This window comes from Nerophis lumbriciformis, linkage group LG04, assembly GCF_033978685.3.
Source record: "Nerophis lumbriciformis linkage group LG04, RoL_Nlum_v2.1, whole genome shotgun sequence".
In the NCBI taxonomy this organism is placed as follows: Eukaryota; Metazoa; Chordata; class Actinopteri; order Syngnathiformes; family Syngnathidae; genus Nerophis; species Nerophis lumbriciformis.
Genome location: NC_084551.2, coordinates 12768808 through 12795729, shown reverse-complemented (window position 1 = coordinate 12795729; position 26922 = coordinate 12768808). Strand labels below are relative to the sequence as shown.

The window sequence follows — 26922 nt, the reverse complement described above, 5'->3', positions numbered from 1 at the left end:
ACCTTGATGTTGCAGAAAAAAGACCATATATTTTTTTAACTGATTTCCGAACTCTAAATGGGTGAATTTTGGCGAATTAAACACCTTTCTATTATTCGCTCTTGGAGCGATGACGTCACAACGGGAAGCAATCCGCCATTTTCTCAAACACCGAGTCATATCAGCTCTGTTATTTTCCGTTTTTTCGACTGTTTTCTGTACCTTGGAGACATCATGCCTCTTCGGTGTGTTGTCGGAGGGTGTAACAACATGAACAGGGACGGATTCAAGTTGCACCAGTGGCCCAAAGATGCGAAAGTGGCAAGAAATTGGACGTTTGTTCCGCACACTTTACCGACGAAAGCTATGCTACGACAGAGATGGCAAGAATGTGTGGATATCCTGCGACACTCAAAGCAAATGCATTTCCAACGATAAAGTCAAAGAAATCTGCCGCCAGACCCCCATTGAATCTGCCGGAGTGTGTGAGCAATTCAGGGACAAAGGACCTCGGTAGCACGGCAAGCAATGGCGGCAGTTTGTTCCCGCAGACGAGCGAGCTAAACCCCCTGGATGTCTTGGCTCACACCGTCCCTTAAGCCACCGAAGATGATCAAGAGAAGAATATCGACCCTAGCTTCCCTGGCCTGCTGACCTGAGGGTATGTCTAAAGAATATATTAATTGATGAAAACTGGGCTGTCTGCACTCTCAAAGTGCATGTTGTTGCCAAATGTATTTCATATGCTGTAAACATAGTTCATAGTTGTTAGTTTCCTTTAATGCCAAACAAACACATACCAATCGTTGGTTAGAAGGCGATCGCCGAATTCGTCCTCGCTTTCTCCCGTGTCGCTGGCTGTCGTGTCGTTTTCGTCGGTTTCGCTTGCATACGGTTCAAACCGATATGGCTCAATAGCTTCAGTTTCTTCTTCAATTTCGTTTTCGCTACCTGCCTCCACACTACAACCATCCGTTTCAATACATGCGTAATCTGTTGAATCGCTTAAGCCGCTGAAATCCGAGTCTGAATCCGAGCTAATTTCGCTATAGCTTGCTGTTCTATGCGCCATGTTTGTTTGTGTTGGCATCACTAGCTGACGTCACAGGAAAATGGACGGGTGTATATTAAAAGGGACGGCGTGGCACAGTGGAAGAGTGGCCGTGCGCAACCCGAGGGTCCCTGGTTCAATCCCCACCTAGTACCAACCTCGTCATGTCCGTTGTGTCCTGAGCAAGACACTTCACCCTTGCTCCTGATGGGTGCTGGTTAGCGCCTTGCATGGCAGCTCCCTCCATCAGTGTGTGAATGTGTGTGTGAATGGGTAAATGTGGAAGTAGTGTCAAAGCGCTTTGAGTACCTTGAAGGTAGAAAAGCGCTATACAAGTACAACCCATTTATCATTTATCATTTGTATAACGATGGTTAAAATCAGGCACTTTGAAGCTTTTTTTAGGGATATTGTGTGATGGGTAAAATTTTGAAAAAAACTTCGAAAAATAAAATAAGCCACTGGGAACTGATTTTTAATGGTTTTAACCCTTCTGAAATTGTGATAATGTTCCCCTTTAATTAGTCATTATTAAGTACTTATTAATGCCTTCTTCTGCATGGCCTTATTATACAACCAGTAAGCCATTAACTAAGAGTGTTCCCTCAATAACCTCAGAATTATTGCTTATTAGTATCCCTAACCCTAACCCTTATATGTTCCCCTAGTGTCCAAATACCTCAAAATTAAGTATTTGTTACTTACAATATGTTCCTCATACTAAAGTGTTACCCAGAAAACATTTGATTTTGGTCTTTTTATTTTGTCAGAATTTCAGAAGCACTTTGCTGTTTCCAAGAACCCTTTACAGAAAAGTTAGTCAAAGATCATTTCATTGACAGCCTTCTAGTGTTTTCAAGAATCTGCTCCAAAAATGTGGGTCTCTCACAAGCTCTTTTTAACTGAACTTGCGGGCCACCGCTTAAGTAGCCCAAATGATGAAAAAGAGAGGACCTAAAGTTTGTATAAGTAAAGCAGTTCAAAACATGACTACTGAATGCATCTGAAGTAAACAGGCGACAACACCACCTTAGTTACCTAAATCACATCACAAAAGAAAATTGCCAAAAAACAGAGAGATCTTAAAGGGGTGCCTTGAGGTATGCCCTCGTCATATAAATCACACGTTTGGACCCCATTGTTATATCGTATGTTTGTTAGAAAGGTTAAATAGTCAATTCAAGGTCTGTCGGTGTGTTTATAGTGGTCCAAGTTGCAAGGTCCTCTATATAACAAAAGCATTCTCGGGTTTTTAGGAATTTGCTGCTAAAATGTTTGTTTCCCAAAATTTGAACTGAACCCGGGAGCTGGTATGGTGTCATTCCCTCCCGGATTTGGCACCCAGGCCTCCAGTTGAATAACCCTGGTATAGGACAACAGGCATGAGGGATTTAAAAGGGATATTTGGATGATTGCAAAACATGTTAAAGTGAACATGGAAAATACAGACACTTTGTGAAGTCAACTCATTATTCATCCACGGGTGTTATTTTTTTTTTTTTTGGAGACCAGAATACCTGCAACAGCTGTGACTAGCCATCTGTGCGCCGAGGTCCTCAGGCAACATTTGTTGTGTGATGCACACAACTGGAACCCAAACACGGCGGACCACAAACCACACACATTGCCCCTTACCCACCTCAACCTTCATCGCTTGCATCTACACTGTTCAGTATTCGCTCCAAAAAATAAGGACAGAAAAGGGCAAAGGAAAGAAAAACAAGAAAAAGGATGGCTAGGTAGGGGTTGGTTGAGCTGCGTGTCAAGCGGCGCTAAACAGCAACTTGCATCCAAGCGGTTAAAGGCCGCGAGTCTTATCTGAGGACAAACAGAATGCATCAAACGGTGGCTGTTGCTCTCGCTGATGACGACCAGCTGTGCACCAGTGTTTAATTATTTCTCCATAATGAGCTGCAGCAGCATGGACAGGAGGAGAGAAACAATGAGCTGTATGTGTATTTTGCTAAATGTCTTTGCATACATATCCACCAATATATGTATATAATATAATTATTTAAAAAACTAAATGCCAGTCTGTTGCAAATTATTATGTGTGACATTTGATTCTTCACTGTCTTACAAATGATCACAATTGATGAATCAGCACACTTGCATTGTTAATACCCAACAAGGCATTTCGATGCTCTGATAATTCGTCATGCATGCAGGAAGCACAAAAGGGTAACTTTCAATTGCATCACACCAGGCAGATACAATAGTGTTCTGCAGATACACATCTGGTGTACAATTAGAACAGTGCCAAATAGGTCATCGTGACAACTATCAGAATGTTCAAATCACTCCAGACAAGAGAAAAATCCATATTACTGAGCAGTTTCGAAATTGATTAAAATCGTTTTCAATTGTAAAATAATGCACATATATTAATGTCGATTGTAATCCTTTTTGTGCAGGTTTGTGATGTATTTCTCTATCTATCTATATCCAGCCTCCACTTTGCCATTCCAAGGACAGAGCGTGACTGGCATATAATTGACAGAGCCAAATGAACTCTACCTAGCAACAAAGAGCCGGGAAAAATAATTCTGCCTTCTTCAGTTGATCTTACTTACTGTATTTTACGGACTGTAAAGCGCACTGGGACATAAGCTGCACCCACCAAATTTTAGAATGAAAAAATAGTTTTCCATGTATTAGATAAGATAAGATAGGATAAGAATATTTATTGTCCTTGCACAAGCATATGCAGTACACCAGTTCAACGGAATTTTGGGCATGGATTATCTGTCCTTAGTGCAGAACAGGTAAATAATAAGAAAATGTAGATAATTGTATACACTTGACATTGCGGCATGTTATTGCACACATTAAAACAAGTTATATTAACAGCGTTGCTGATTGCACTTGTGCATGAAATCACACAATTTCACAGTCACATGTTTGTATTTAACAGGACTATGGCCCGGTTATATTAACTGTCCCTCAGTCTATTTGTTCGTGTTTTCAGCACCCTGAATCTTCTGCCCAATGACAGCAGCTGAAACATCTGGTGTCCTGGATGTGTACTGTCTTTTAAAATGCTGCGGTCCCTCTTGAGACAACGGGTGCTATGGAGGTCCTGTAGGGAGGGGAGAGGGTGCCCAATGATTTTTTGGGAAGTGTTGATGATCCTCTGTAGTGCCTTTTTGTGTGCCACGGTGCAGCTGGCGAACCACACAGAGATACAGTACGTCAGTACACTCTCAAAGGAGCAGCGGTAGAAGACAGTCAGCAGCTCTCTCTTCAAGTTGATCCTCCTGAGGATCCTCAGGAAGTAGAGCCGCTGTTGGGCCCTCTTCATGACCGTCGAGCTCCATTTGAGGTGTGCATCCATATGCACGCCCAAGAACTTAAAGCTTGGCACCCTCTCCACGTACTCCACGGTTATGTGGATGGGCTGCACATCAGTCTTCCTTTTCCTGTAGTCCACGATCACCTCCTTTGTCTTACAGATGTTGAGGTCCGGGTTATTTTTAGCACACCACCTCACCAGTCTCTGAACCCACTCCCTGTACGCCATCTCATCGCCTCCAGAGATCAGTCCCACTAAAGTAGTGTCATCTGCAAATTTGACGATGGCATTTCCTGGGTGAGAGGTGATGCAGTTGTGGGTGCACAGAGTGTAAACGAAAGGACTCAGTTCACAACCTTGTGTAGCTTGGCAGTCTGTCTGGGAGTATGCTTTGAAGGCAGAGCTAAAGTCGACAAAGAGCAGCCTAGCTTTGCGCCCCTGCAGTTCCAGGTGGGAGATGGTGGTATGAAGCGCAGTGCAGATGGCGTCCTCTGTCGATCTATTTATCTCTGTATGCAAATTGCAGTGGGTCAAGTGTGGGTGAGAGGCAGGAAATTATGTGACGTCGAATTAATTTCTCAAAACACTTCATTGCCCCGGGTGTCAGAGCAACTGGTCTGTAGTCGTTAAGACTGCTGATGGAGGTCTTTTTGAGCAGCGGGATGATTGTGGCAGACTTCAGGCATGATGGGATAAGGGACTGGGATAGTGACTCATTGAACATTCTGGTAAAGACCCTAACCAGCTGGTCTGCACACTCTTTGAGGACCCTGCCAGTTATGCTGTCTGATCCAGTGGCCTTCCTGGGGTTCACTGCTTTCAGTGTGCACCTCACCTTAGGATTTCTTGGTCGAGCTACCACTTGCTGGTGTCCTTCCACTTCGAAACTTGCAAAGAAGTAGTTCAGCTCCTCTGCTAGTGCAGAGGTGCTGGACTTGAAGTGGTTAAAGTGCTGGAATCCCTGCCACACCTGGCGTGTGTTGTTGTTGGCCAAGTGGTCCACAACCTTCCATGCTGCCTTGGCCTCTCTGATGCCCCTCTTTAGGTCGGCTCTGGCTGCGCTGAACTGCATCCCCGGACCTGAAAGCAACATTGCGGTGCCTCATTAGTGCTTTCACCTCTTTAGTCATCCAGTGTTTCTGGTTGGAGTACTCTCTGAGATGTTTGTCAGCAGTGACACTATCAACGCAGAAGGTGATGTAGGCTAGCACAGATCTGGTGTCCTCCTATAGGTGCTGGTGTTCGAACACACTCAAATCTGTGCTCTCAAAGCAGTCCTGCAGCTGGTGTAGTGTATCTTCTGGCCATGTTTTTACAGTGCTTATGGTTGGGGTTTCACTCTTCCTGAGGGGGGTGTATGTAGGAATCAGCAGAATGGACATGTGATCTGAAAGACCCAGATGTGGTAGTAGACTTGCTCTATAGCCTTTTTGGATACATAACATTTGTCCAACGTGTTTGCTCCTCTCGTGGCACACTTGACATGCTGACTGAATCTGGGGAGTAGTGTCTTCAGTTCAGCATGTTTATAGAGTCTCCCCTATGATGTGCACTGCGTCAGGATAAGAGCTCTGCTGGCTGCTAACTGATTTGTATAGCTCCCCCAAAGCTATGTTCGCATTAGCATCGGGTGGTATGTAGACAGCCATTACAAAGACAACGGTAAATTCACACGGTCGATAGAAGGTTCTGCATCTCACGGTCAAATATTCCAAGTCCAAGGAACAATGACTGTCCGCAGTCTTTGCATTTCTGCACCAGTTGTTGTTGGTGTAGATGCTTAACCCCCCTCCTCTGTTCTTACCGGAGTCGCCGTTTCTGTCGTAGTGGTGGAGCGTGTGGCCTGCTAGCCCGATAGCCGGGTCCGGTATGGATGGTTGTAGCCAGGTCTCTGTTATTAGCACAAAACTATAGTCACGGCAACACTTGTCAGCTGCAATCTGTGGTCTCAGCTCATCGATCTTATTCCCAATGGATCTGGCGTTGGAGAGGACGTGGTTGTGGTTTGCATTCCGCAGCGAAATCCCATACACAGTAATTCCTGTTGACTGTATGTAGGATTCACCCAACATACTGTGGTGTTTCCACACAAAAACAAAACATACAAAACTCTAAATTAAGCACCGAGAATGGAGAGCCGTGAGCCATGATTTCTCATCTACGGACTATAAGCCACAGTTATATACAGGTACATTGTGAAATGAGTTATTTAGAAAGAAAGATTTTTCATAAATGTTTTTTTAAAGATTCTGTAAAAAATGTTTGTTACTTACTTACGCCATCTGTCACTACTATTAAGGATATTCCAATCAGGGTTTTATGCTGTCGATTCCGATACTGAACATCCATAAATGAGATTCGCCAGTACCAATACCAATGACATGTATGAACTGTCATTTTTTTAATGTGTTTATTCTGAGCCCTATTGACAGTTTTAACAATATTGACACAATTCTTAAACCAGTCCCATATTCTCTTTTATTACGTACAATTTTCTGAGCAAAACAAAGTCAATAGTACACAATACACTCCCGTACCTTCGGGGCTATAGATCACACTGGTATTCAAGCCGCACCCACCAAATTTTAGAATAAATAAATATGTTTACATATATTAGCCACATGACCATTAGCCACAGCTATATACAGGTACAAAATATTTTGTAAATGTTTATTTAGATAACTTAATTGTTTCCAACTGGTGCTTGGCACACAGCAGTAAAAAGGCTGATCAAACAAAACAGAAGTCGTCATGAACCCACAAGCTGCAAAAGTGAGCTATCCAATTAGCTAAACAGACTCAATAACTCCACAGTTACGTTTTGGTGAATTTCCGAAACTGAAACAATACAAAAAGAAAGTGATTTTAGTCAATAATACTAACACAGACACATGAAAACATGTTAGCATATTCACTAATGCTAACGACGCTAGCTTGATTACAGTATGATAGCATGTACAAACATGCATAAAAACACTCCTACAGACATCACACATGGGGCGGTTTAGTAAGTATGAATTGTTTTAGTTATATTATAAAACTTACAAAAGTTGCTTGGAGTGATGAATGAAGAATCCTTTCGATCAGAAACGCTATAGCCAAATAGTAGACGAAATAGGATGTACCTCCAATTCAAGGCACAAAACAGGTAGTACATTTTCGATCCAGAGCACCTGCAGTGAGCGAACTCGTCCAAAAGATGGCGCCATAGCGCAAACAATAACACAGACTTGTTGAACACAAACATTTATAGCATAAATTAGCCACACCATTTTATATGCCGCAGGGTTCACAACGTAGGAAAAAAGTAGTCCGGAAAATACGGTAAACAAGAGCAAAATCTAATATCTACCACTCATTTAAATCATTCGCTAAAAATAAATACAGTGTCAGACAGAGCGTATTGTCGTTTTTCATCGGCATTACAAGGCAATAATCCCTAGCCACAATCATATTTTAGTTAACCATGAACAATTTATGGTTTTGTTTGTGTTATTAGATTGGAATGATCTAGACTAGAGTCAGGGGTTTGAACTAGACAATTCTGTCAATTCTGTCAAGTCCAATCCTCTCCTTCTCAAGTATTGATGACGCTTTAATTATTGCAGACTCTGAGCTCTAAAATCTCAGTTGATTGATGAGACTGTCACAATGAAAAATGCTTGGACTTTGTTTTGATCTGTTATTTCTGAGCTACTAATGTCTGAAAAATTCCAACACCACAGAACTTGAGGTTGGTCTCTGAAAAATACCTCTAACTTATTTTCATGACAACCAGATAGAGATTTAGAACTGTATTTCGTTGCACATCCCACAAATATGTGCCCCAACAGAGGGTCATCACCCTCAGTAAACTATGCAACAGTCTGCCTTGTAGTTCAGCATAAGAATTTGATTAAACACTATCCCTAAATGTACACTCAATCTACAAGATAAGATAGCTGGGGGTGTCAGGAGGGTGAGCACCGGTAGTACTAACACTGCTATCCGGTTTTACTGTTAATTAACTAGAGTGCTGTACAGCACTAACAAGGCCCCTGCCTTACTGGAATTACAAAAATAGTCCTGCCACTATCCAGCTGCCTGCAGTGTCTCATAGAGATTATCTTAACAGAAGACACCTTTCAACTCATGTTAGTGCATGATGTGCCTGAGGAACACCATCAGATGGATGCTCGATTCATTTGCTTATCCGTTTTGAAACTGCTTAGCTTCAACCTTTAAATTTTGATCCGCAAGGAGGTAATCTTATGATGGCAAATGTGTGTTTATGCAGAAAAAATAATAAGTGTCAATGTAATTCGGAAGGGGAACTTCTGGGATAGATGGAGCAGTGTGGTTAACCGCTTACGGTTGTGTGTGTTTTCAGGAGACCTGGACGCATACCTCAAGGATGGCGAGCGTCGGGTCCACAGCCGTCTACAGATGCCTGTGGGAACAACGTGGGGACCTTTCGAAGGCAAGATTGAGATGGGTAACGAGAATAGCACACTGGTATGTCCACATACTGTTTTTTATTTTATTTAAAAAACATCACATTTTAACATAATTTAATAAAAATATCAAAGGAAGCAGTGATGATTTAAACATGGTTAAATACCAGTCCCAGGACATTCATTTTAGGGATTACATAAATAAAAAGGGGCTGTACAATTAGATAGTGCCTGATGGCAATATAAACAACAATATCTTATATTAAAGGGAAACATTATCACAATTTCAGAATGGTTAAAACCATTAAAAATCAGTTCCCAGTGGCTTATTATATTTTTCGAAGTTTTTTTTCAAAATTTTACCCATCACGCAATATCCCTAAAAAAAGCTTCAAAGTGCCTGATTTTAACCACCCATCCATTTTCCTGTGACGTCACATAGTGAAGCCAACACAAACAAACATGGCGGAAAGAACAGCAAGCTATAGCGACATTAGCTCGGATTCAGACTCGGATTTCAGCGGCTTAAGCGATTCAACAGATTACGCATGTATTGAAACGGATGGTTGTAGTGTGGAGGCAGATAGCGAAAACGAAATTGAAGAAGAAACTGAAGCTATTGAGCCATATCGGTTTGAACCGTATGCAAGCGAAACCGACGAAAACGACACGACAGCCAGCGACACGGGAGAAAGCGAGGACGAATTCGGCGATCGCCTTCTAACCAACGATTGGTATGTGTTTGTTTGGCATTAAAAGAAACTAACAACTATGAACTAGGTTTACAGCATATGAAATACATTTGGCAACAACATGCACTTTGAGAGTGCAGACAGCCCAATTTTCATCAATTAATATATTCTGGAGACATACCCTCATCCGCGCTCTTTTCCTGAAAGCTGATCTGTCCAGTTTTGGAGTTGATGTCAGCAGTCCAGGGAAGCTAGGGTCGATAGGGGGTTTAGCTCGCTCGTCTGCGGGAACAAACTGCCGCCATTGCTTGCCGTGCTAGCGAGGTCCTTTGTCCCTGAATTGCTCACACACTCCGGCAGATTCAATGGGGGTCTGGCGGCAGATTTCTTTGACTTTATCGTTGGAAATGCATTGGCTTTGAGTGTCGCAGGATATCCACACATTCTTGCCATCTCTGTCGTAGCATAGCTTTCGTCGTTAAAGTGTGCGGAACAAACGTCCAATTTCTTGCCACTTTCGCATCTTTGGGCCACTGGTGCAACTTGAATCCGTCCCTGTTCGTGTTGTTACACCCTCCGACAACACACCGACGAGGCATGATGTCTCCAAGGTACGGAAAACAGTCGAAAAAACGGAAAATAACAGAGCTGATTTGACTCGGTGTTTGAGAAAATGGCGGATTGCTTCCCGATGTGACGTCACAACGTCATCGCTCCGAGAGCGAATATTAGAAAGGTGTTTAATTAGCCAAAATTCACCCATTTAGAGTTCGGAAATCGGTTAAAAAAATATATGGTCTTTTTTCTGCAACATCAAGGTATATATTGACGCTTACATAGGTCTGGTGATAATGTTCCCCTTTAAGCAATTGTAAAAAACTAGACGTGAAACCAGTGTACTTTTTTGTGAGGGAATACTGTCTGAGTCTTATGTGTTTTACTCATTTTGCACATCTTTGAATGAAGCAGGTTGAAATATGAATTCTTGTCACCATGTGGAAATATTTTAACCAAGTATTTTTCACATATTTCAAGAGCTGAGTTCCAAATCCTGACCTTTTAGAGATACAAATTGCCACTCATGTATTTATAACAGTTATGGTTATAAAACTGTGGTGGCACAGCTGTGTAAAATAGCACTGCATTTCTCATCATCTCCACCAGTTATGTTGATAAAGAATATATACCCAGAATATAAAACACCTTGTCGCAAGGCGGCGTGGCTGATTCCAAGGCAGAAGGGGACAAAGGACGACTTTTAGATGTTTTTAATACAAATGTGCACATTAACGTGAATACAACAGCATAAACAACACCAAATTAACTAGGAAGAACAGAACAAAGCCGCGTAAACTAAACCAGGGCAAAAGTACCCCAGAAATAGATTATATAGAACAAGAAGGCAAAACCTCACTGATGCTGGAACAAAAGACAGTCCAGCGTCTAATTGCTGCCAAGCAGGGCATACAAAGGCCAAATTTGCACACTAATTGCAGGTGTGCAGCTGGTGACACTGCAACTCAGAGCAGAGAAAAGCAGCAATAACAAGACGTGAACAAAAATATCTTTCATAGGCATCGATCAAATACCTTCAAGACTACTGTTTATAATTGCAATCAAATTGATAGCTTTGTTGACGTAATTTCCGGTTGCAAACTAATCACCGGCTAAAACACTTGGCATGGAAACAAGCACTGAAGCTACACTCAGAGCAGACTCAGCCAAATTGCGTCTAGGTAAAGTTGCAATTTTCTATGTCAACAAAGCAAGTATGCCTGATAGAAAATGCCCGAACGAAAAGTAAGGCTCCGCTTTTTCAGAATGCGCTAGCTTGATGCTAATTTACGCTGGCTTTGCAATATACATGCTGCTAATTATTATTAGCGATTTTAAATTGCGACTTAAACACTTTAAAATTTGGTAATGAAAACTTTGACAAAGGTGTATGTTACAATCAATCTGGTGTGTAATAAGTGCAATACTTTTAGTATAAAGACTTTGTAGGGTGCATCATAAGAATAGACTGGCACAAACAGCTTCATGGCAAAGACTTGTGAGGCAGTACATTATAGCCAATAAACTACTGCCATCTAACATCGTGGAATTGCAACATAATGCAAAGTTTAAAAAGTTAAAGTTAACAATGATTGGTGTGGCGAAATTATTCTCTGCATTTGACCCATCACCCTTGATCACCCCCTGGGAGGGGAGGTGAGCAGTGAGCACCAGCGGTGGCCGCGCCCGGGAATCATTTTTGGTGATTTAACCCCCAATTCCAACCCTTGATGCTGAGTGTCAAGCAGGGAGGTAATGAGTCCCTTTACTGTATAATACTTGCAAATGAGACACAGAAATGTAATAAGAAAACAAGATTTAACAACTGGACAGCACAGTTATCATGACTAGGTCTTTTTTAAATGTTTCATACAAAATTTGATTGTATTAATTACCATTTATTCACGTGCACAAAAGTACAGAACATTGGTACCACTGAGTACCGATATCAATTCCCAGGTTAAACCTGCCTATTTTATGACAACACACTGAGACTGAGCTCGTGCAGACTGGACTTCAAATTAGTCTTTTTAATGCTACCCAGCACTGGGCAGCTTTCTATTTTCTGTTTCAAAGATCGAGTGTTTAACAGCTGCTCTGGTGGGATGATGATTCCTCCACAGGCTTGATACTCTATTCTGAATTTGGATTAATTAACGCGTTCCTATTAAAACTGTAACCAGTCTCCCTTTCAAAGACACATAAGGCAAGTCCATGAGAATTTGGGACTCTTGAGTCCCACCACCTCCCACCCGCTCAATCTCTATTTTTCTACGGCTTAACTAGCCATTTCAGTGGTGGTTTACACGGTTTTCTGAGCTGTCATCATTTTGGCTTTAAATAGCTACAGCCATATTACAGCCAAGTTAATTGACTAACACCTCAAATTGACTTCCATACAACACATTCAAAGGCAAAATTCATTCTCCTAAAGGTAGACAAAACCAACCCTCAGCAGTCCCTCCCTAATGCTTATCTTTTTTTTTTTTTTTTTCAATGTGTACAAACTGAATAGCTGACTGAACTGAAGTGCTTCAGTTAATTGTTGGTTGCTGCTCCTGGCAAAAGTGATGTGTTTTTAACTAAGTGCCCTCTAAGGAATTCTTCACTACCTCGCAGATCCTCATTCTAGTCTATCATATTGTGAGCAAGTGCTGGTCATCCACTTTAATTGGCTGCAGAGGGTTACAGAATATGCCAAACCTTCCTTGCAATTAAAAGCAAAGGGAGAAGCTCCTGCTCCGTGCCTTAAAGGATCTCTGGTGTGTCTACTCTCATGGGGCCCTTTCAGTGCTTTGCTTCTTGCCCTCCTCTTTTCCTAGGCTCCATCTCTCATATGGATACAGGCTGTTAGCGGCTTCTCAGTATGTCTCATTAAAGGCTAGGTCAGCACAACTTGCATTTTTGTCTCAGTGAGCCTCCAAAGGTTTTAACACATATTTTTTAGAACTATCCACCCATTCATGTATTTTAAAAGCATATTTTCGGTGTGTGGATTGTGTAGTTAAAATGGTGATCGATGCACCAGCTCCTTGAAACTTAAGGCTGGTACACCTATACAAAGATTTTCAAGATTTTTTTTTATCTGATACAGACCCAACACATAATGATAAAAAATCAGGCTTTGAGCAGTTTTGATCTTTATGTGTGCAGTGTGTGTAATATGTATCGTTCTGTGAATCGTAACCTGGTACGAAAAGTAGCCAATCAACAATTTAAGAAAGGGATTACAGCTACTTTGTGGAGAATAAACTCCTTTTTACCCAGCTCCGTAGATTATAAAGTCTGTGTTCACGCTGTCTCCATGACTTTTTCCACTCTCTTTTCTTTTTAAGTTTGGGATTTTTTTTTTTTTTTTACAAAAATAGTCCTAAAACTATCGTCATTCTCTCCTCTCCAATATCCTCTATTGCCTGTTTTTCTGTTTTTGTGCTCATTGTTATAATGGTTGGTTGCTATGCTCCTTCTTCTTTGATTTTGTTCGATCACCAGCGGTGGGGGATACTGTAAATTTTTGTATCGATCAGATACAAAAATACAAGTAAATTCAGGGCTAATATCGTCAAAACGGATACATATGCTGACCCTTTTTTCCCTTAAAACTCATGATTAGGACAGATTATGGATTTTCATAGTCAAATCTGATTTGTTCGATTTTGCGCATCGTTGGCCATCGGCATACTTGCCAACCTTCCCGATTTTTCCGGGAGACTCCCGAATTTCAGTGCCTCTCCTGAAAATCTCCTGGGGCAACCATTCTCCCGAATTTCTCCCGATTTCCACCCGGACAACAATATTGGGGGCGTGCCTTAAAGGCACTGCCTTTAGCGTCCTCTCTCACCTGAAAAGGAGACTATTATATATGTCTCCGTTATCCATAGGTTTATCTATAACCCATAAAGTTAGCAGGCACAGAGCTATTTCTCAGTGTGTGTTCATTCCAGCCGGCACGTTAATACACTGACACACAACATCCGGATTCACATCATGCATTGCTTCAAAACTACGGCAAGTAGTAATGTCCAAAAACAAAACAGAGACGAAGCAGAAGAACGAAGAAGAGATATGGCGACGACGAGTAAGAAGAAGAAGTACGCTTGCAAGTTCCAAAATGATTGGAAAAAATAATTTCAGTTCATCCAGGACAGCTCAAAGGGGAAGGGGTATGCTGCCTGCAAATTTTGTAGATCAGACTACTCCATTGAACACGGTGGCCGAACAGATATACTCATTCATGAACAGATTATTTATATATATATATATATATATATATATATATATATACTTAAAAATATATACACCCCCCACTAATAAAGACAAATAAACAGATGGTGATATGAAGTAGTGTATACAGACTATTTACTAAGTGTCAGTAACATCACACGGGTGTGCTTTAGCACTTACATTATTAATTAAAGGTACTTATAAAAGAATGCAGTCTTTCATTAAACTGAACAAAACAAAGATCTAATTTGCAACTTTTTCCAACTAAAAAAATGGCTAATCCACAGTTTGTGAGGTCTGCTCTGGTGCACAGCGCCAAGAAAACATCAAACTTGACTAATTAGACGAAGTAAAAATCGTAAAAAAGTTTCCATATTTGAACCAGCAGAAGTATAATTCCATTTTTCAAGAGGAGAGCTACAACTCCGGGGTGTTTCCAATTTCCAGTGATCAGTCCGACTGAAATGCGGGAAGCCAAAACACACCAACGATTTTTAGAGACGTGACGTAACACCAGTAAGTCGGAAGTGACAGTTGAAATTAAGATGTATCTATTACTCTCTAAAAACTAATATAACAAAAATATTGTTACAATATATAGCCCAAAGAAGACATGATGGTAAATGCAATCAATTTATCCTCCCAACACACCCTGCTGTACACAGGGGCCTCAACAGGTGTAAGGGGGGGTTGATATTTTAATCAGAATCCCATACTTGCCAACCCTCCCGAATTATCCGGGAGACTCCCGAAATTCAGCGCCTCTCCCGAAAACCTCCCGGGACAAATATTCTCCCGAAAATCTCCCGATTTTCAGCCGGAGCTGGAGGCCACGCCCCTTCCAGCTCCATGCGGACCGGAGTGAGGACAGCCTTTTTTCACACGGGAGGACAACATGGTGACAAGATTTAAATCATCCAGACCAGAGATAAATTGTATTATTATGTTTATCTTACCTAAAAATACATATATTTATTAATTTAAAAAAAACAAAAAGGAAATACATTTTTACTATATTTTGCTAAAAACATCAAAATTAATTGTATTTTTATTTTTATTTTTTCTGACTCCTTATTACATCCAGCCATAGAATTATACATTAAAATAAACATATTTGAAATAATTAATTTTAAATTATCATAATTCATTTAAAATGACCATATTTAATTATTAAAATAATTGCTTGTTTATCAACAACTTTAGCATTTTATTCATTACATTTTGAAGCTCTCAGAAGCCAAGTTATGTTATATTCCTTAGTATTTATTTATGCAAGTTTGAAGTATCAATTATCTAAACACAGTTTTGTTTGCATATTTTCAGGATGTAGATATATATATATATATATGAATTCTAGTTGTCAATATACTCCTCCCCTCTTAACCACGCCCCGCCCCACCCCTGACCACGCCCCCGACCCCCACCTCCCGAAATTGGAGGTTTCAAGGTTGGCAAGTATGCAGAATCCTCAGAATCGAATCGTCGTTACTCCGACTGTTTGAAGATAGCCTTTGTCATGATCATGAATACTTTTGTAAATGTGCCTCTAGTTAGTTGATTATGATTATGAGAACACAGGAAAAGTATGCTATGCAAATAATATTTGTTAAAAATAACGCTGTTTACACTGACAGGGAAGAAGAAACGCTGCCGTTGCATAATGTCTGTGAGGAAAATTGAGTAAGTTGGATGTAAAGAAGACAATCTGCAACAAAAATATCGATGCTTCCCCGCTGGTATCAGTCCTTTCCAATATCCACCTTGGTATCAATACTATATATATTTAGATTGATACGCCCGCCCTTCTAGTTCATGTTTGTTCACATGAGATTGCGCACTTGGAGGGCTAGAGTCTGGCTCCGTAGTGGGACAGAAGTGTCATCTGTGTGTTGTACTGTGTTGATATTATCATAGCACACCACACTGACAAAGCTCAAAACTGCTTAATGCATGACTTTTGTCTTTATGTTCGTGGTCTTTAAAAGATTTAAAAAAAAATAGAATTTTTTTTATGTGTATATGCTGCATTAAATGACATATGTACTAGATATCCATAGAGTAAGCCGCCAATCAGTTGTAGAAAGAGGAAAGATAACAATGGAGGAAATCTAACATTTTATTCTTTCTAATTTTCCAGTATCTCCAGCAGAGGGAGCTGTGGTGAAAAAAGCTTATTTTGTTTGGCCATTTACACATCGTTTGTAAGGCGTTGTGGCCTCAGCATATGAATCAAGATAAATCTACAGGTCCAAGTCAGTCCCAATCAAAATGTATTTCTATTTTAAGGAACTATTTCAATATTTAATGTCTACAGCCAATGAGCCTGTGCTTTCCAAATTGTTGTAACTTCTTTTGGCATGTCTTACTCTGAAAACCTTGTGCAATTTGTCAGACAATGACACAAGTACAAGTGCAAACCTTAAAGTGAGCGTAAGGCACAGGAAAAAAAATAGGGGTATTTTAAAGCTGGCTCATTGTGATGCACGTCAGGGTGGTCTAGAGCGGGGTCATGAGGCAGTCTAAAGCGTTTGAGGTAAAAAAGAAAAGCTCATTGCTTCGCTGGTCCCAGCTTTACCCAGGAGCCACTCTCAGTCATTCTTATGAGGTGTGACCTCCACAGACTATTAAATCTCCTTTTACCCTCTTAGATGTTTGATTTCGCAGTGGTGAATGAATTACCTGGAAACGGTTGGCTAAAACGGAGGAGTGACACCACTCTCATGTTCAGAACTCATGACCCACTGGGGAGATATCTCTACGCCCTCTCTGAAATGGAGACACTATTTATGTCTAGTATATACAGTGCATAGGTCTAATACAGTCTCTAAATATTGAAGTTGCTGTCGTTAGGCAGCTTTTGCCATAAATTGCACAAACAAATTGCTATTAAAACATCTAATGTTAGGTTTTACTGGTGTCTGGTAGGGTTGTGCATTATTAAAAGTACATATTGTGAGAGAGATAGCAGTTTCTGCGAGAATTGTATGATACTGCATTGTGTCATGTCCTTACAGCCAAGTGGGGGCGCTGTGTTGCCAGTGGCAGCTTTTTTACAACAGTGCATTTAGTTTATTTAAAGGTAAATTTTACTCAACAGATGGTCCTGAGCAACATCAAATAGGGCAGGGCTTTTCAACTGGGGGTCAAATCCGGTCCTTGAGTTAATTTCAAAACTTGAAAGACAGAGATTTGTGCAACAAATTCCTAAAAGCTCCATAGTGCTGATGTGATATAGAGCAAGCTGGATCACTGTAAACACATTGGCAGAATCTTGCAATGGCATTTTAATCTTGCTAGCAAACATAGAACACTGGGGTCCAAACTTCTGATTTACATCAACTGAGGCATTCCTCAAGGCATCCCTTTAAGTCCTCTCCTTTTTGGCAGTTTCAATTTTTTTGGTAATGTGATTCATGTAACTCAGGTGTTGTTGTAGCTTGTTTACGTCAGATGCAGTCAGTAGTCATTTGTTCAACTTCTTTTTACACTATTATACTATTAATGTTCCTCAAGGTTCCATTTTAGGCACTCTCTTTTTCGTTCTTTAGGCTATTCAACTTCTGGCTCGTGAGTTCAGTTCTAAAAACCTGTGAGAGACTGACATTTTTTGCGGCAGATTCTTAAAAGCCCTAGAGTTCTTCTGTCATTGAGATGATCTGGCTAGCTTTTTAGCAGAAGCTCCTTAAAAACAGCAAATCACTCATGTAACTCTTACAAAAGCAAATGTCTACTGTAGAGGAAACTGGTTCTCTGGAATATACAAAATAGTGAAGGGGGTAGTCCGGAAATGTGGCCCTCAAAGCAATTTAGTGAAATAATGTATTCTATGTCTCATACTTGATCATTTCGCGATATTGCCATATTTCTGCTGAAAGGATTTAGTATAGAACAACGACGATATGGTTCGCAACTTTTGGTCGCTGATAAAAAAAAGCCTTGCCTGAATTGACCGGAATTAGCGTGACGTCACAAGTTGAAAGTCTCCTCACATTTCCCCATTGTTTACACCAGCAGCGAGAGCGATTCGGACCGAGAAAGCGACGATTACCCCATTAATTTGAGCCAGGATGAAAGATTTGTGGATGAGGAACGTGAGAGTGAAGTATTAGAGTGCAGTGCAGGACGCATCTTTTTTCGTTCTGACCGTAACTTAGGTACAAGGGCTCATTGTGGATCACGGATTTGTATTTTAAACCACCTCGGATACTATATCCTCTTGAAAATGAGAGTCGACAACGCGAAATGGACATTCACAGTGACTTTTATCTCCACGACAATACATCGGTGAAGCACTTTAGCTACGGAGCTAACGTGATAGCATCGGGCTTAACTGCAGATAGAAACAAAAGAAATAAACCCCTGACTGGAAGGATAGACAGAAAATCAACAATACTATTAAACCATGGACCTGTAACTACACGGTTAATGCTTTCCAGCCTGGCGAAGCTTAACAAAGCTGTTGCTAACGACGCCATTGAATCTAACTTAGCTACGGACCTCGACAGAGCTATGCTAAAAACATTAGCTCTCCACCTACGCCAACCCTCATCTGCTCATCAACACCGAAGCTCACCTGCGTTCCAGCGATCGACGGAGCGACGAAGGACTTCACCCGATCATCGATGCGGTCGGTGGCTAGCGTCGGATAGCGCCTCTGCTATCCAAGTCAAAGTCCTCCTGGTTGTGTTGCTGTAGCCAGACGCTAATACACCGATCGCATCTACAGCTTTCTTCTTTGCAGTCTCCATTGTTCATTAAACAAATTGCAAAAGATTCACCAACACAGATGTCCAGAATACTGTGGAATTTTGCGATGAAAACTGAGCTTTTTGTATTAAATGATAAATGGGTTGTACTTGTATAGCGCTTTTCTACCTTCAAGGTACTCAAAGCGCTTTGACACTACTTCCACATTTACCCATTCACACACACATTCACACACTGATGGAGGGAGCTGCCATGCAAGGCTGCCATGCAAGGCAGCTCCCAGCACCCATCAGGAGCAAGGGTGAAGTGTCTTGCTCAGGACACAACGGACATGACGAGGTTGGTACTAGGTGGGGATTGAACCAGGGACCCTCGGGTTGCACACGGCCACTCTCCCACTGCGCCACGCCGTCCCGTATTGAATACAATGGCGTCCCAATACTTCCGTTTCAACCATCGACGTCACGCGCATACGTCATCATACCTAGACGTTTTCAACCGGAAGTTTCGCAGGAAATTTAAAATTGCGCTTTATAAGTTAACCCGGCCGTATTGGCATGTGTTGCAATGTTAAGATTTCATCATTGATATATAAACTATCAGACTGCGTGGTCGGTCGTAGTGGGTTTCAGTAGGACTTTAAAACACAATGATTTTAAGCTTTTGAGGAATTTGTCAATTCCTTTCTGGCAACCTTGCTCAGTGTCGTCGCTTTGTGTAGTTGTCTGTAGACTTCTATTAATCTACTTGCTAATTTCCTGATTGTACAGTAGCTGGTTACTCTCTGGTGTCTCTACTGTAATTGCGGTTTCAGCTACACTTCTGTTAAAGTGTACTAAGCTTTTTTTCTGTTGTTTAGCTACTTTACATTCAAGCTTAGCAGTTATGACATCTTTTTTCTCTTGCTCTCTTGCTTGGTGTGTCACATGTTTAGCTATTCCTCCAGTCCTCCACTGATAATGGTACTGAGAAGAAATTGGGTTTATTTGCTGCCATGGAAGTCAGAATTAGTAACTTAGAAACGGCTTCGGACTGTGGCTGGACAGCCACACTCGTTAGCCCTCACTCTGGACATGACATTGCTTTGATGACACGTTTGTTGCAGCCTGTTGCAGTCAATGTTGCGGTTCACGGCGAGAATGTGCTATCAACATGCATTATCACGATCGAGTTCAAATGTATCGTAGGCCAAATTTGTATGGCTTCCATTGTATATTGTTTAAATCGCGCAACCCTAGTGTCTGTTTGTGTGGGCAGAGTAAGAACGTATAGGGTTCAGTTCTCTAGTCTACTGCAAATGGTTGCCTGAGCTAGAGCTAGCCTATCGCTACATGTGCTGCGGGGTTGAAGCCAGTATGTGCCGGCTGCAGGTGGATGACAGGCCTCAGTAGCTTACCAGAGTGATGGATGATGCTGGAAAGGAACACGATAGAGTGGTGAAAGCATTTGTGCAGACAGGCAGGTCTGAAAAGAGCGGTATAACGCTTAAAAAAGTGAGAATGAAACAGGAGCGTAACAAAGAGAGAGACATATAAATCAAGAGAAAAACAGAGAGGAAAAAAGCATAACAAGAAATCTGGTCATCTGCGGGACGAAGATAGGGTCACTTCTCTCGCATTTATCAAAGAGGGAAGCAGATTTCACAGCTGATGGGTCGTCTGTTGCAGATCTGCAGAGCTCACAGGCTCAGCTTGGCATTATACTCAATGCTCTTACAGACCTGTTAGCTTCACCACATTGCTCTGTGTTTCAACAGATTTTTCGGTGATATTACATTGATTATTATGCCTTTAGTTTAACTGGTATACAGTATACCTGCGTTGCCACATACTTTGATGGTACGTGTTTTTAATTGTGAATTTAATATACAGTATGTTGGTTACCTTTAGGCACTTAGAGAACGCTGGAAAGTTCCCTGTGTGTTCACTAGGAAGGGTATAAAGCAGAGTGGGAAAATACAATACAATGGCAATGATGATTGTCTTCCAAGATTTCCAGAGACATTTTAACATTGGAAATAATGTAAAGTGAATAAATTGATTTAAAGTACCCGGTAAGGTTTTCTAACTGCCATACAAGTAGAAATGCTAACCAAAGCACATAAAATCTAAATAAAGTAAGGCTATTTGTCTTTTGACTACGCCTGACTAGGTATGGGTACCGACTTCATCACTTTTATAGGCACCAGTCAAATTCCTTCTGTACAACTGGGTATCGATTTGATAGCTTTGTAGCAGGTGACGACACGTCCGGTTGCAGACTTGGCTGCCTCAAACACCTGACGGGCAAACAGCACTCAGAGTGGACTCAGCCAAAATGCCTCAAGGTTATGATGCAATTTAAAATTTCGTCAAACAAGTATGCCTGATAGAAAACATTTCAGTACAGTAAGGCCCCACTTTTCATAATGCGGTAGCTGGATGCTAATTTACGTTGGATTTGCCATATATAGCTATTTCACATGGCAATTTCAACACCTCCAAATTTGGTAATGAAAACTACAATTAATATGCGCGTTATAATCAAACAGCTGGCGTCTAATAAGTACAATACTTACAATATAAACACTTTGTAGGGTGCAACAAATTACTAGGTTCAGCCTAATGGCAAACACTACTCTCTGACTAGGCAACACACTTATACACTACTGCCAACTACCGTCTTGGAATTGCAACTGAGTGCAAAGTCTACTGTATAAAACTTTCAAATGAGACTCAGAAATGTAAGAAAACACAATATACCCACTGTAAAGCACAGTTATCATTAGCAACTCACTGTTAAATGTATAGATTTTATTAATAAAGAAATTAACAGTAATTAGCAGCACATGAACACAAACAGAAGTACCAAAATGTGGTACCAATGTTGATTGGCAGGTACCGGTAATATGAAAAGTATACTCATCTCTATGCTCGATATAAGAAGGTGTTTACATGGTTATACTGTCACCTAGTGATGCTTTATAGGTATTACTGGAATTTTCTTTAATTGCATTGATAAGCCAGTCTTGGATGTTGCAGCACAAGTCATTATCACCGATGGTACCCCCCACTAAAGGCACCTAAAATTAAAATTAATTAATATAATTATAACTCAGAAATATCTCCACTGCTTTGTTGAAAATAAACCAAACTGAAACAAATGTTGTTTCTCTTGTATTGATTCGTGAAGATAAAATAATGAGCCTTTAAAAAATCAACAAAACAAGATTTGGTATTTCTCGCAGCTGCTATACCCTTCGCTCTTCTTACCCTTTTCTTCACGGTCTGACGGATCGAGCTGCCAGAGCACCATCTCATCCCTCACTTCCTTCTCTGATCAATCAGACCATTAGACCGCAATTACAGCCGCGGCTGTAGCGCAGGTGAGCAACGAGCACATTCACGGGGCTGCCGACAACGCCTCTGCACGGCTCCTCACACTCTCCAAATTAGCCCAAATTAATAGTGACACTCAGACATAAACGGCTGCAATCGGGGAGCTAAATGAACAGTCTGGGTCGAAGCTATTGAGTAGCAGGTGTCTTTAAAAGTGATAATTACCTGACTGGACAGCACTGGGAGAAGAAGGTGGCCCACGATGTGCCTGAAGTAAAAGGTCTGGCCCTTGTGAGCCTGGTTTCTGTTGTAGGTGTTAATAATTGATTTGGGGGCCAGCTATTAATGAGAGGCAGATTTCCAGCTCTGTTGTAAATGTGTTGATGAGGGTGTCTCTGCCTCTTGTACAATGCCTTACCAATGGTAATTACAAGAGCTTAGTCAAGGTGACTGTAATGAGTGCATAGAATTCTACTCCTGATGTGTTTTGAGGGTATTTTCGAGTAAATTGCTCAGTAATTAAATGCCTAAGACACGCTTAATTGCTGATTAAGATCTTGGCAGCTTTATATCTCGTTTTCTATCAAAACATTAATAATAATGGTGTTAGCTAAATTTGAAAAGCTGAGCATAACATTATAATAAAATTGGTAGGAAAAATTACATATAATATTCAATACCCTTCTGAGAACAAGGCGTCCTCTGCAGTGGACCTTTGTTGTTTTGCATAACAGGTCTATTTCTTATCTTTTTTGCAGAAATAGACCAAAAACAAAGGTCCACTGCAGAGGACGCTGGTTCTCAGGAAAGATATGGCTCTGATATTGCAAAACAATTGAACAAAATTGATTTACAAGAACATGCACATTAAAGCAAATTGTATCTCTCATTACAATATTGTCCACAATTCTTTGTAATTAAGTACATTTGATCAAAGAGAGGCCATTGTCATTCACCAGTTTATATCGGAAGACTGTTTTATTAGTGCAGTGGTTCTCAAATGGGGGTACGCGTACCCCTGGGGGTACTTGAAGGTATGCCAAGGGGTACGTGAGATTTTTTTTTAAATATTCTAAAAATAGCAACAATTCAAAAATCCTTTATAAATATATTTATTGAATAATACTTCAACAAAATATGAATGTAAGTTCATAAACTGAACATCAAATCAAGTAGGCTATTCCATTCATTACCATAAACCCAGAGTTTCCCCCATGCCATGATGGTTTGACCCTCACTAAAATGTCTGTCAAAAAGAACTGAAAAGAAATGCAACAATGCAATATTCAGTGTTGACAGCTAGATTTTTTGTGGACATGTTCCATAAATATTGATGTTAAAGATTTCTTTTTTTGTGAAGAAATGTTTAGAATTAAGTTCATGAATCCAGATGGATCTCTATTACAATCCCCAAAGAGGGCACTTTAAGTTGATGATTACTTCTATGTGTAGAAATCTTTATTTATAATTGAATCACTTGTTTATTTTTCAACAAGTTTTTAGTTATTATCTTTTTTTCCAAATAGTTCAAGAAAGACCACTACAAATTAGCAATATTTTGCACTGTTATACAATTTAATAAATCAGAAACTGATGACATAGTGCTGTATTTTACTTCTTTATCTCATTTTTTCAACCAAAAATGCTTTGCTCTGATTAGGGGGTACCGGTACTTGAATTAAAAAAATGTTCACAGGGGGTACATCACTGAAAAAAGGTTGAGAACCACTGTATTAGTGCATTCCCCATATTAGGGGAAGAGGGAAGTACAGTACGTGAAGGCAGGCATGCGCTTGTGCATCAGCGTGTGGGTGTGCGGGCTGTGTGTTGTGAACAGAGAGCTTTAGCTTGTAGACTACAAAAGAGCAAAAATGTCAAGATACTGTCCTAATTTTCACCTGGGATAGAGAGCGATGCGGAGTCTGTCAACCATTGGGGTGCGATTATTGTGCAATCCACTACAAGGGTGGGAATATGGGCCTGTGTAACCAAAAAAAAAAAAAATGCTCCAGAAATTATTCAGCCCATCACTCAAGACATTTATCTCACACCCTTTTTTTGCCCACCCTCTCCATCCAATACGTTTACTGCGAGCTACCCCTAAACTTTAACAAGTGGCGGCAGATTTTTCTCTTTTTGAAATTATATTTTTCTTCTTGTCATTGCTTCATTAATCAAGAGAAGGCATTCTGAAAAATGTTTTGTTTTGGTGGCTGCAATCTATTTTGTGTGCATGTGTGTGTTGTAGTTAATCTGCGCCCGTGGCAGGTTTCCCCTCCGAAACGCAGCGCTAAGCAGCGGTATCGCAGGTCTATTGTTGTAGCCTCTGTCATAGCAAGGAGAGCCTGATGCAGGCCTGGGCTCGCCTGATAAGGAAAAGAGGATTCAACATGGCTGGAAAGGAGAATCAGTGGGACTTGAGAGTCGAGTATGGATGGGGCAGATGCTCTCTCTCTTTCTCTCTCTCTCTCTCTCACACACACACACACACACATACAGATGCATACAAACACACGGAGTTCTACACATACCTTCTACACACATGAGCCGAGACACAAATCATCACCACCATCACACTGGCACATGCTCAGGCAATTATTTACAGTAACATCCAATTACATATGCAAGAAGGCACCCCAGGATAACACCAGGATAAGTGTGAAATGACACAAACACACATTTATGCAGCCACAAATATACACTTAAATTCGCATGAGCAAATATTAAGGTGAAAGATTGGGAGGAAAAAGTGAAAGTTTAAACAACTCTGATTTAAGTTGCCATTTAAAAGCGGGTGATGTTTTTTTTCCCATTCAACACTCACACTGTGTTCAATCTGGTTTTATAAACATCAGACATTATCGGCGCTAACAGGATTTGAATTTTTGGCACCACAAATGTGATTTGATCTAATGAAATAATCGGCCCAAAATTCGGCAGAGAACCAGTATGTTGTTGCATGCATCAATTATTTCTTGGGCTTCAACCAATATCAGGACTGAGGTCTCTTCAGATGGCTACAGTGGTAATTATTTGGCATGCTTTACCATCACCACCATTCATCTATGCACCATGTGACATAACTAATGGATTTCCGCTCGTGACATGGTCGTTTAAAGTGACCACTTGCCTAAACGCATCACTCAGTGTGATCCAAACTGTGATATTTTAAAGAAAGGGGTGGCGTGTGTGCCATAAGGAAGTCAAATCATTTCTTTGTAAATTATCACTACACTGCAGTTTCTGAGTCAGTGTGGTTAAAGGGGAACATTATCACAATTTCAGAAGGGTTAAAACCATTAAAAATCAGTTCCCAGTGGCTTATTTTATTTTTCGACGGTTTTTTCAAAATTTTACCCATCACGCAATATCCCTAAAAACAGCTTCAAAGTGCCTGATTTTAACCATCGTTATATACACCCGTCCATTTTCCTGTGACGTCACATAGTGATGCCAATACAAACAAACATGGCGGATAGAACAGCAAGCTATAGCAACATTAGCTCGGATTCAGACTCGGATTTCAGCGGCTTAAGCGATTCAACAGGTTAGGCATGTATTGAAACGGATGGTTGTAGTGTGGAGGCAGGTAGCGAAAACAAAATTGAAGAAGAAACTGATGCTATTGAGCCATATTTGTTTGAACCGTATGCAAGCAAAACCGACAAAAACGACACGAAAGCCAGCGACACGGGAGAAAGCGAGGACGAATTCGGCGATCGCCTTCTAACCAACGATTGGTATGTGTTTGTTTGGCATTAAAGGAAACTAACAACTATGAACTAGGTTTACAGCATATGAAATACATTTGGCAACAACATGCACTTTGAGAGTGCAGACAGCCCAGTTTTCATCAATTAATATATTCTGTAGACATACCCTCATCCGCTCTCTTTTCCTGAAAGCTGATCTGTCCAGTCCAGTTGGAAATGCATCTGCTTTGAGTGTCGCAGGATATCCACACATTCTTACCATCTCTGTCGTAGCATAGCTTTCGTCGGTAAAGTGTGCGGAACAAACGTCCAATTTCTTGCCACTTTCGCATCTTTGGGCCACTGGTGCAACTTGAATCCGTCCCTGTTCGTGTTGTTACACCCTCCGACAACACACCGACGAGGCATGATGTCTCCAAGGTACGGAAAACAGTCGAAAAAACGGAAAATAACAGAACTGATTTGACTCGGTGTTTGTAATGTGTTTGAGAAAATGGCGGATTGCTTCCCGATGTGACGTCGCGTTGTGACGTCATCGCTCCGAGAGCGAATAATAGAAAGGCGTTTAATTCGCCAAAATTCACCCATTTAGAGTTCGGAAATCGGTTAAAAAAATATATGGTCTTTTTTCTGCAACATCAAGGTATATATTGACGCTTACATAGGTCTGGTGATAATGTTCCCCTTTAAGACCACGGCTGAGCGCCACTGTTTGAGCAATAATGCGACCTGATCTACAAGTAAATGTGTCCGTCCATCACGACAAAACTACCTAAACCGGGGGTCAGCAACCCGCGGCTCTCGAGTGGTTCCCTGGAGCATTTTTAAAAAAGGGGGTAGTGCGTCTGCCTCACAATACGAAGGTCCTGGGTTCGATCCTGCACTCGGGATCTTTCTGTGTGGAGTTTGCATGTTCTCCTCGTGACTGCGTGGGCTCCCTCCGGGTACTCCGGCTTCCT

The 26922-nt window shown here is 41.0% G+C and overlaps 1 protein-coding gene across 1 annotated transcript in view; it reads left to right on the top strand.

Moving 5' to 3' along the window:
• The window catches only part of zfpm2a (zinc finger protein, FOG family member 2a), a 321980-nt gene that overhangs the window by 114533 nt on the left and 180525 nt on the right, over positions 1 to 26922 (top strand). The window contains exon 4 of the mRNA XM_061949110.2: positions 8692 to 8816. Within this exon, the coding sequence (XP_061805094.2) occupies positions 8692 to 8816 (125 nt within the window). The remainder of the gene's footprint in view (positions 1 to 8691; positions 8817 to 26922) is intronic.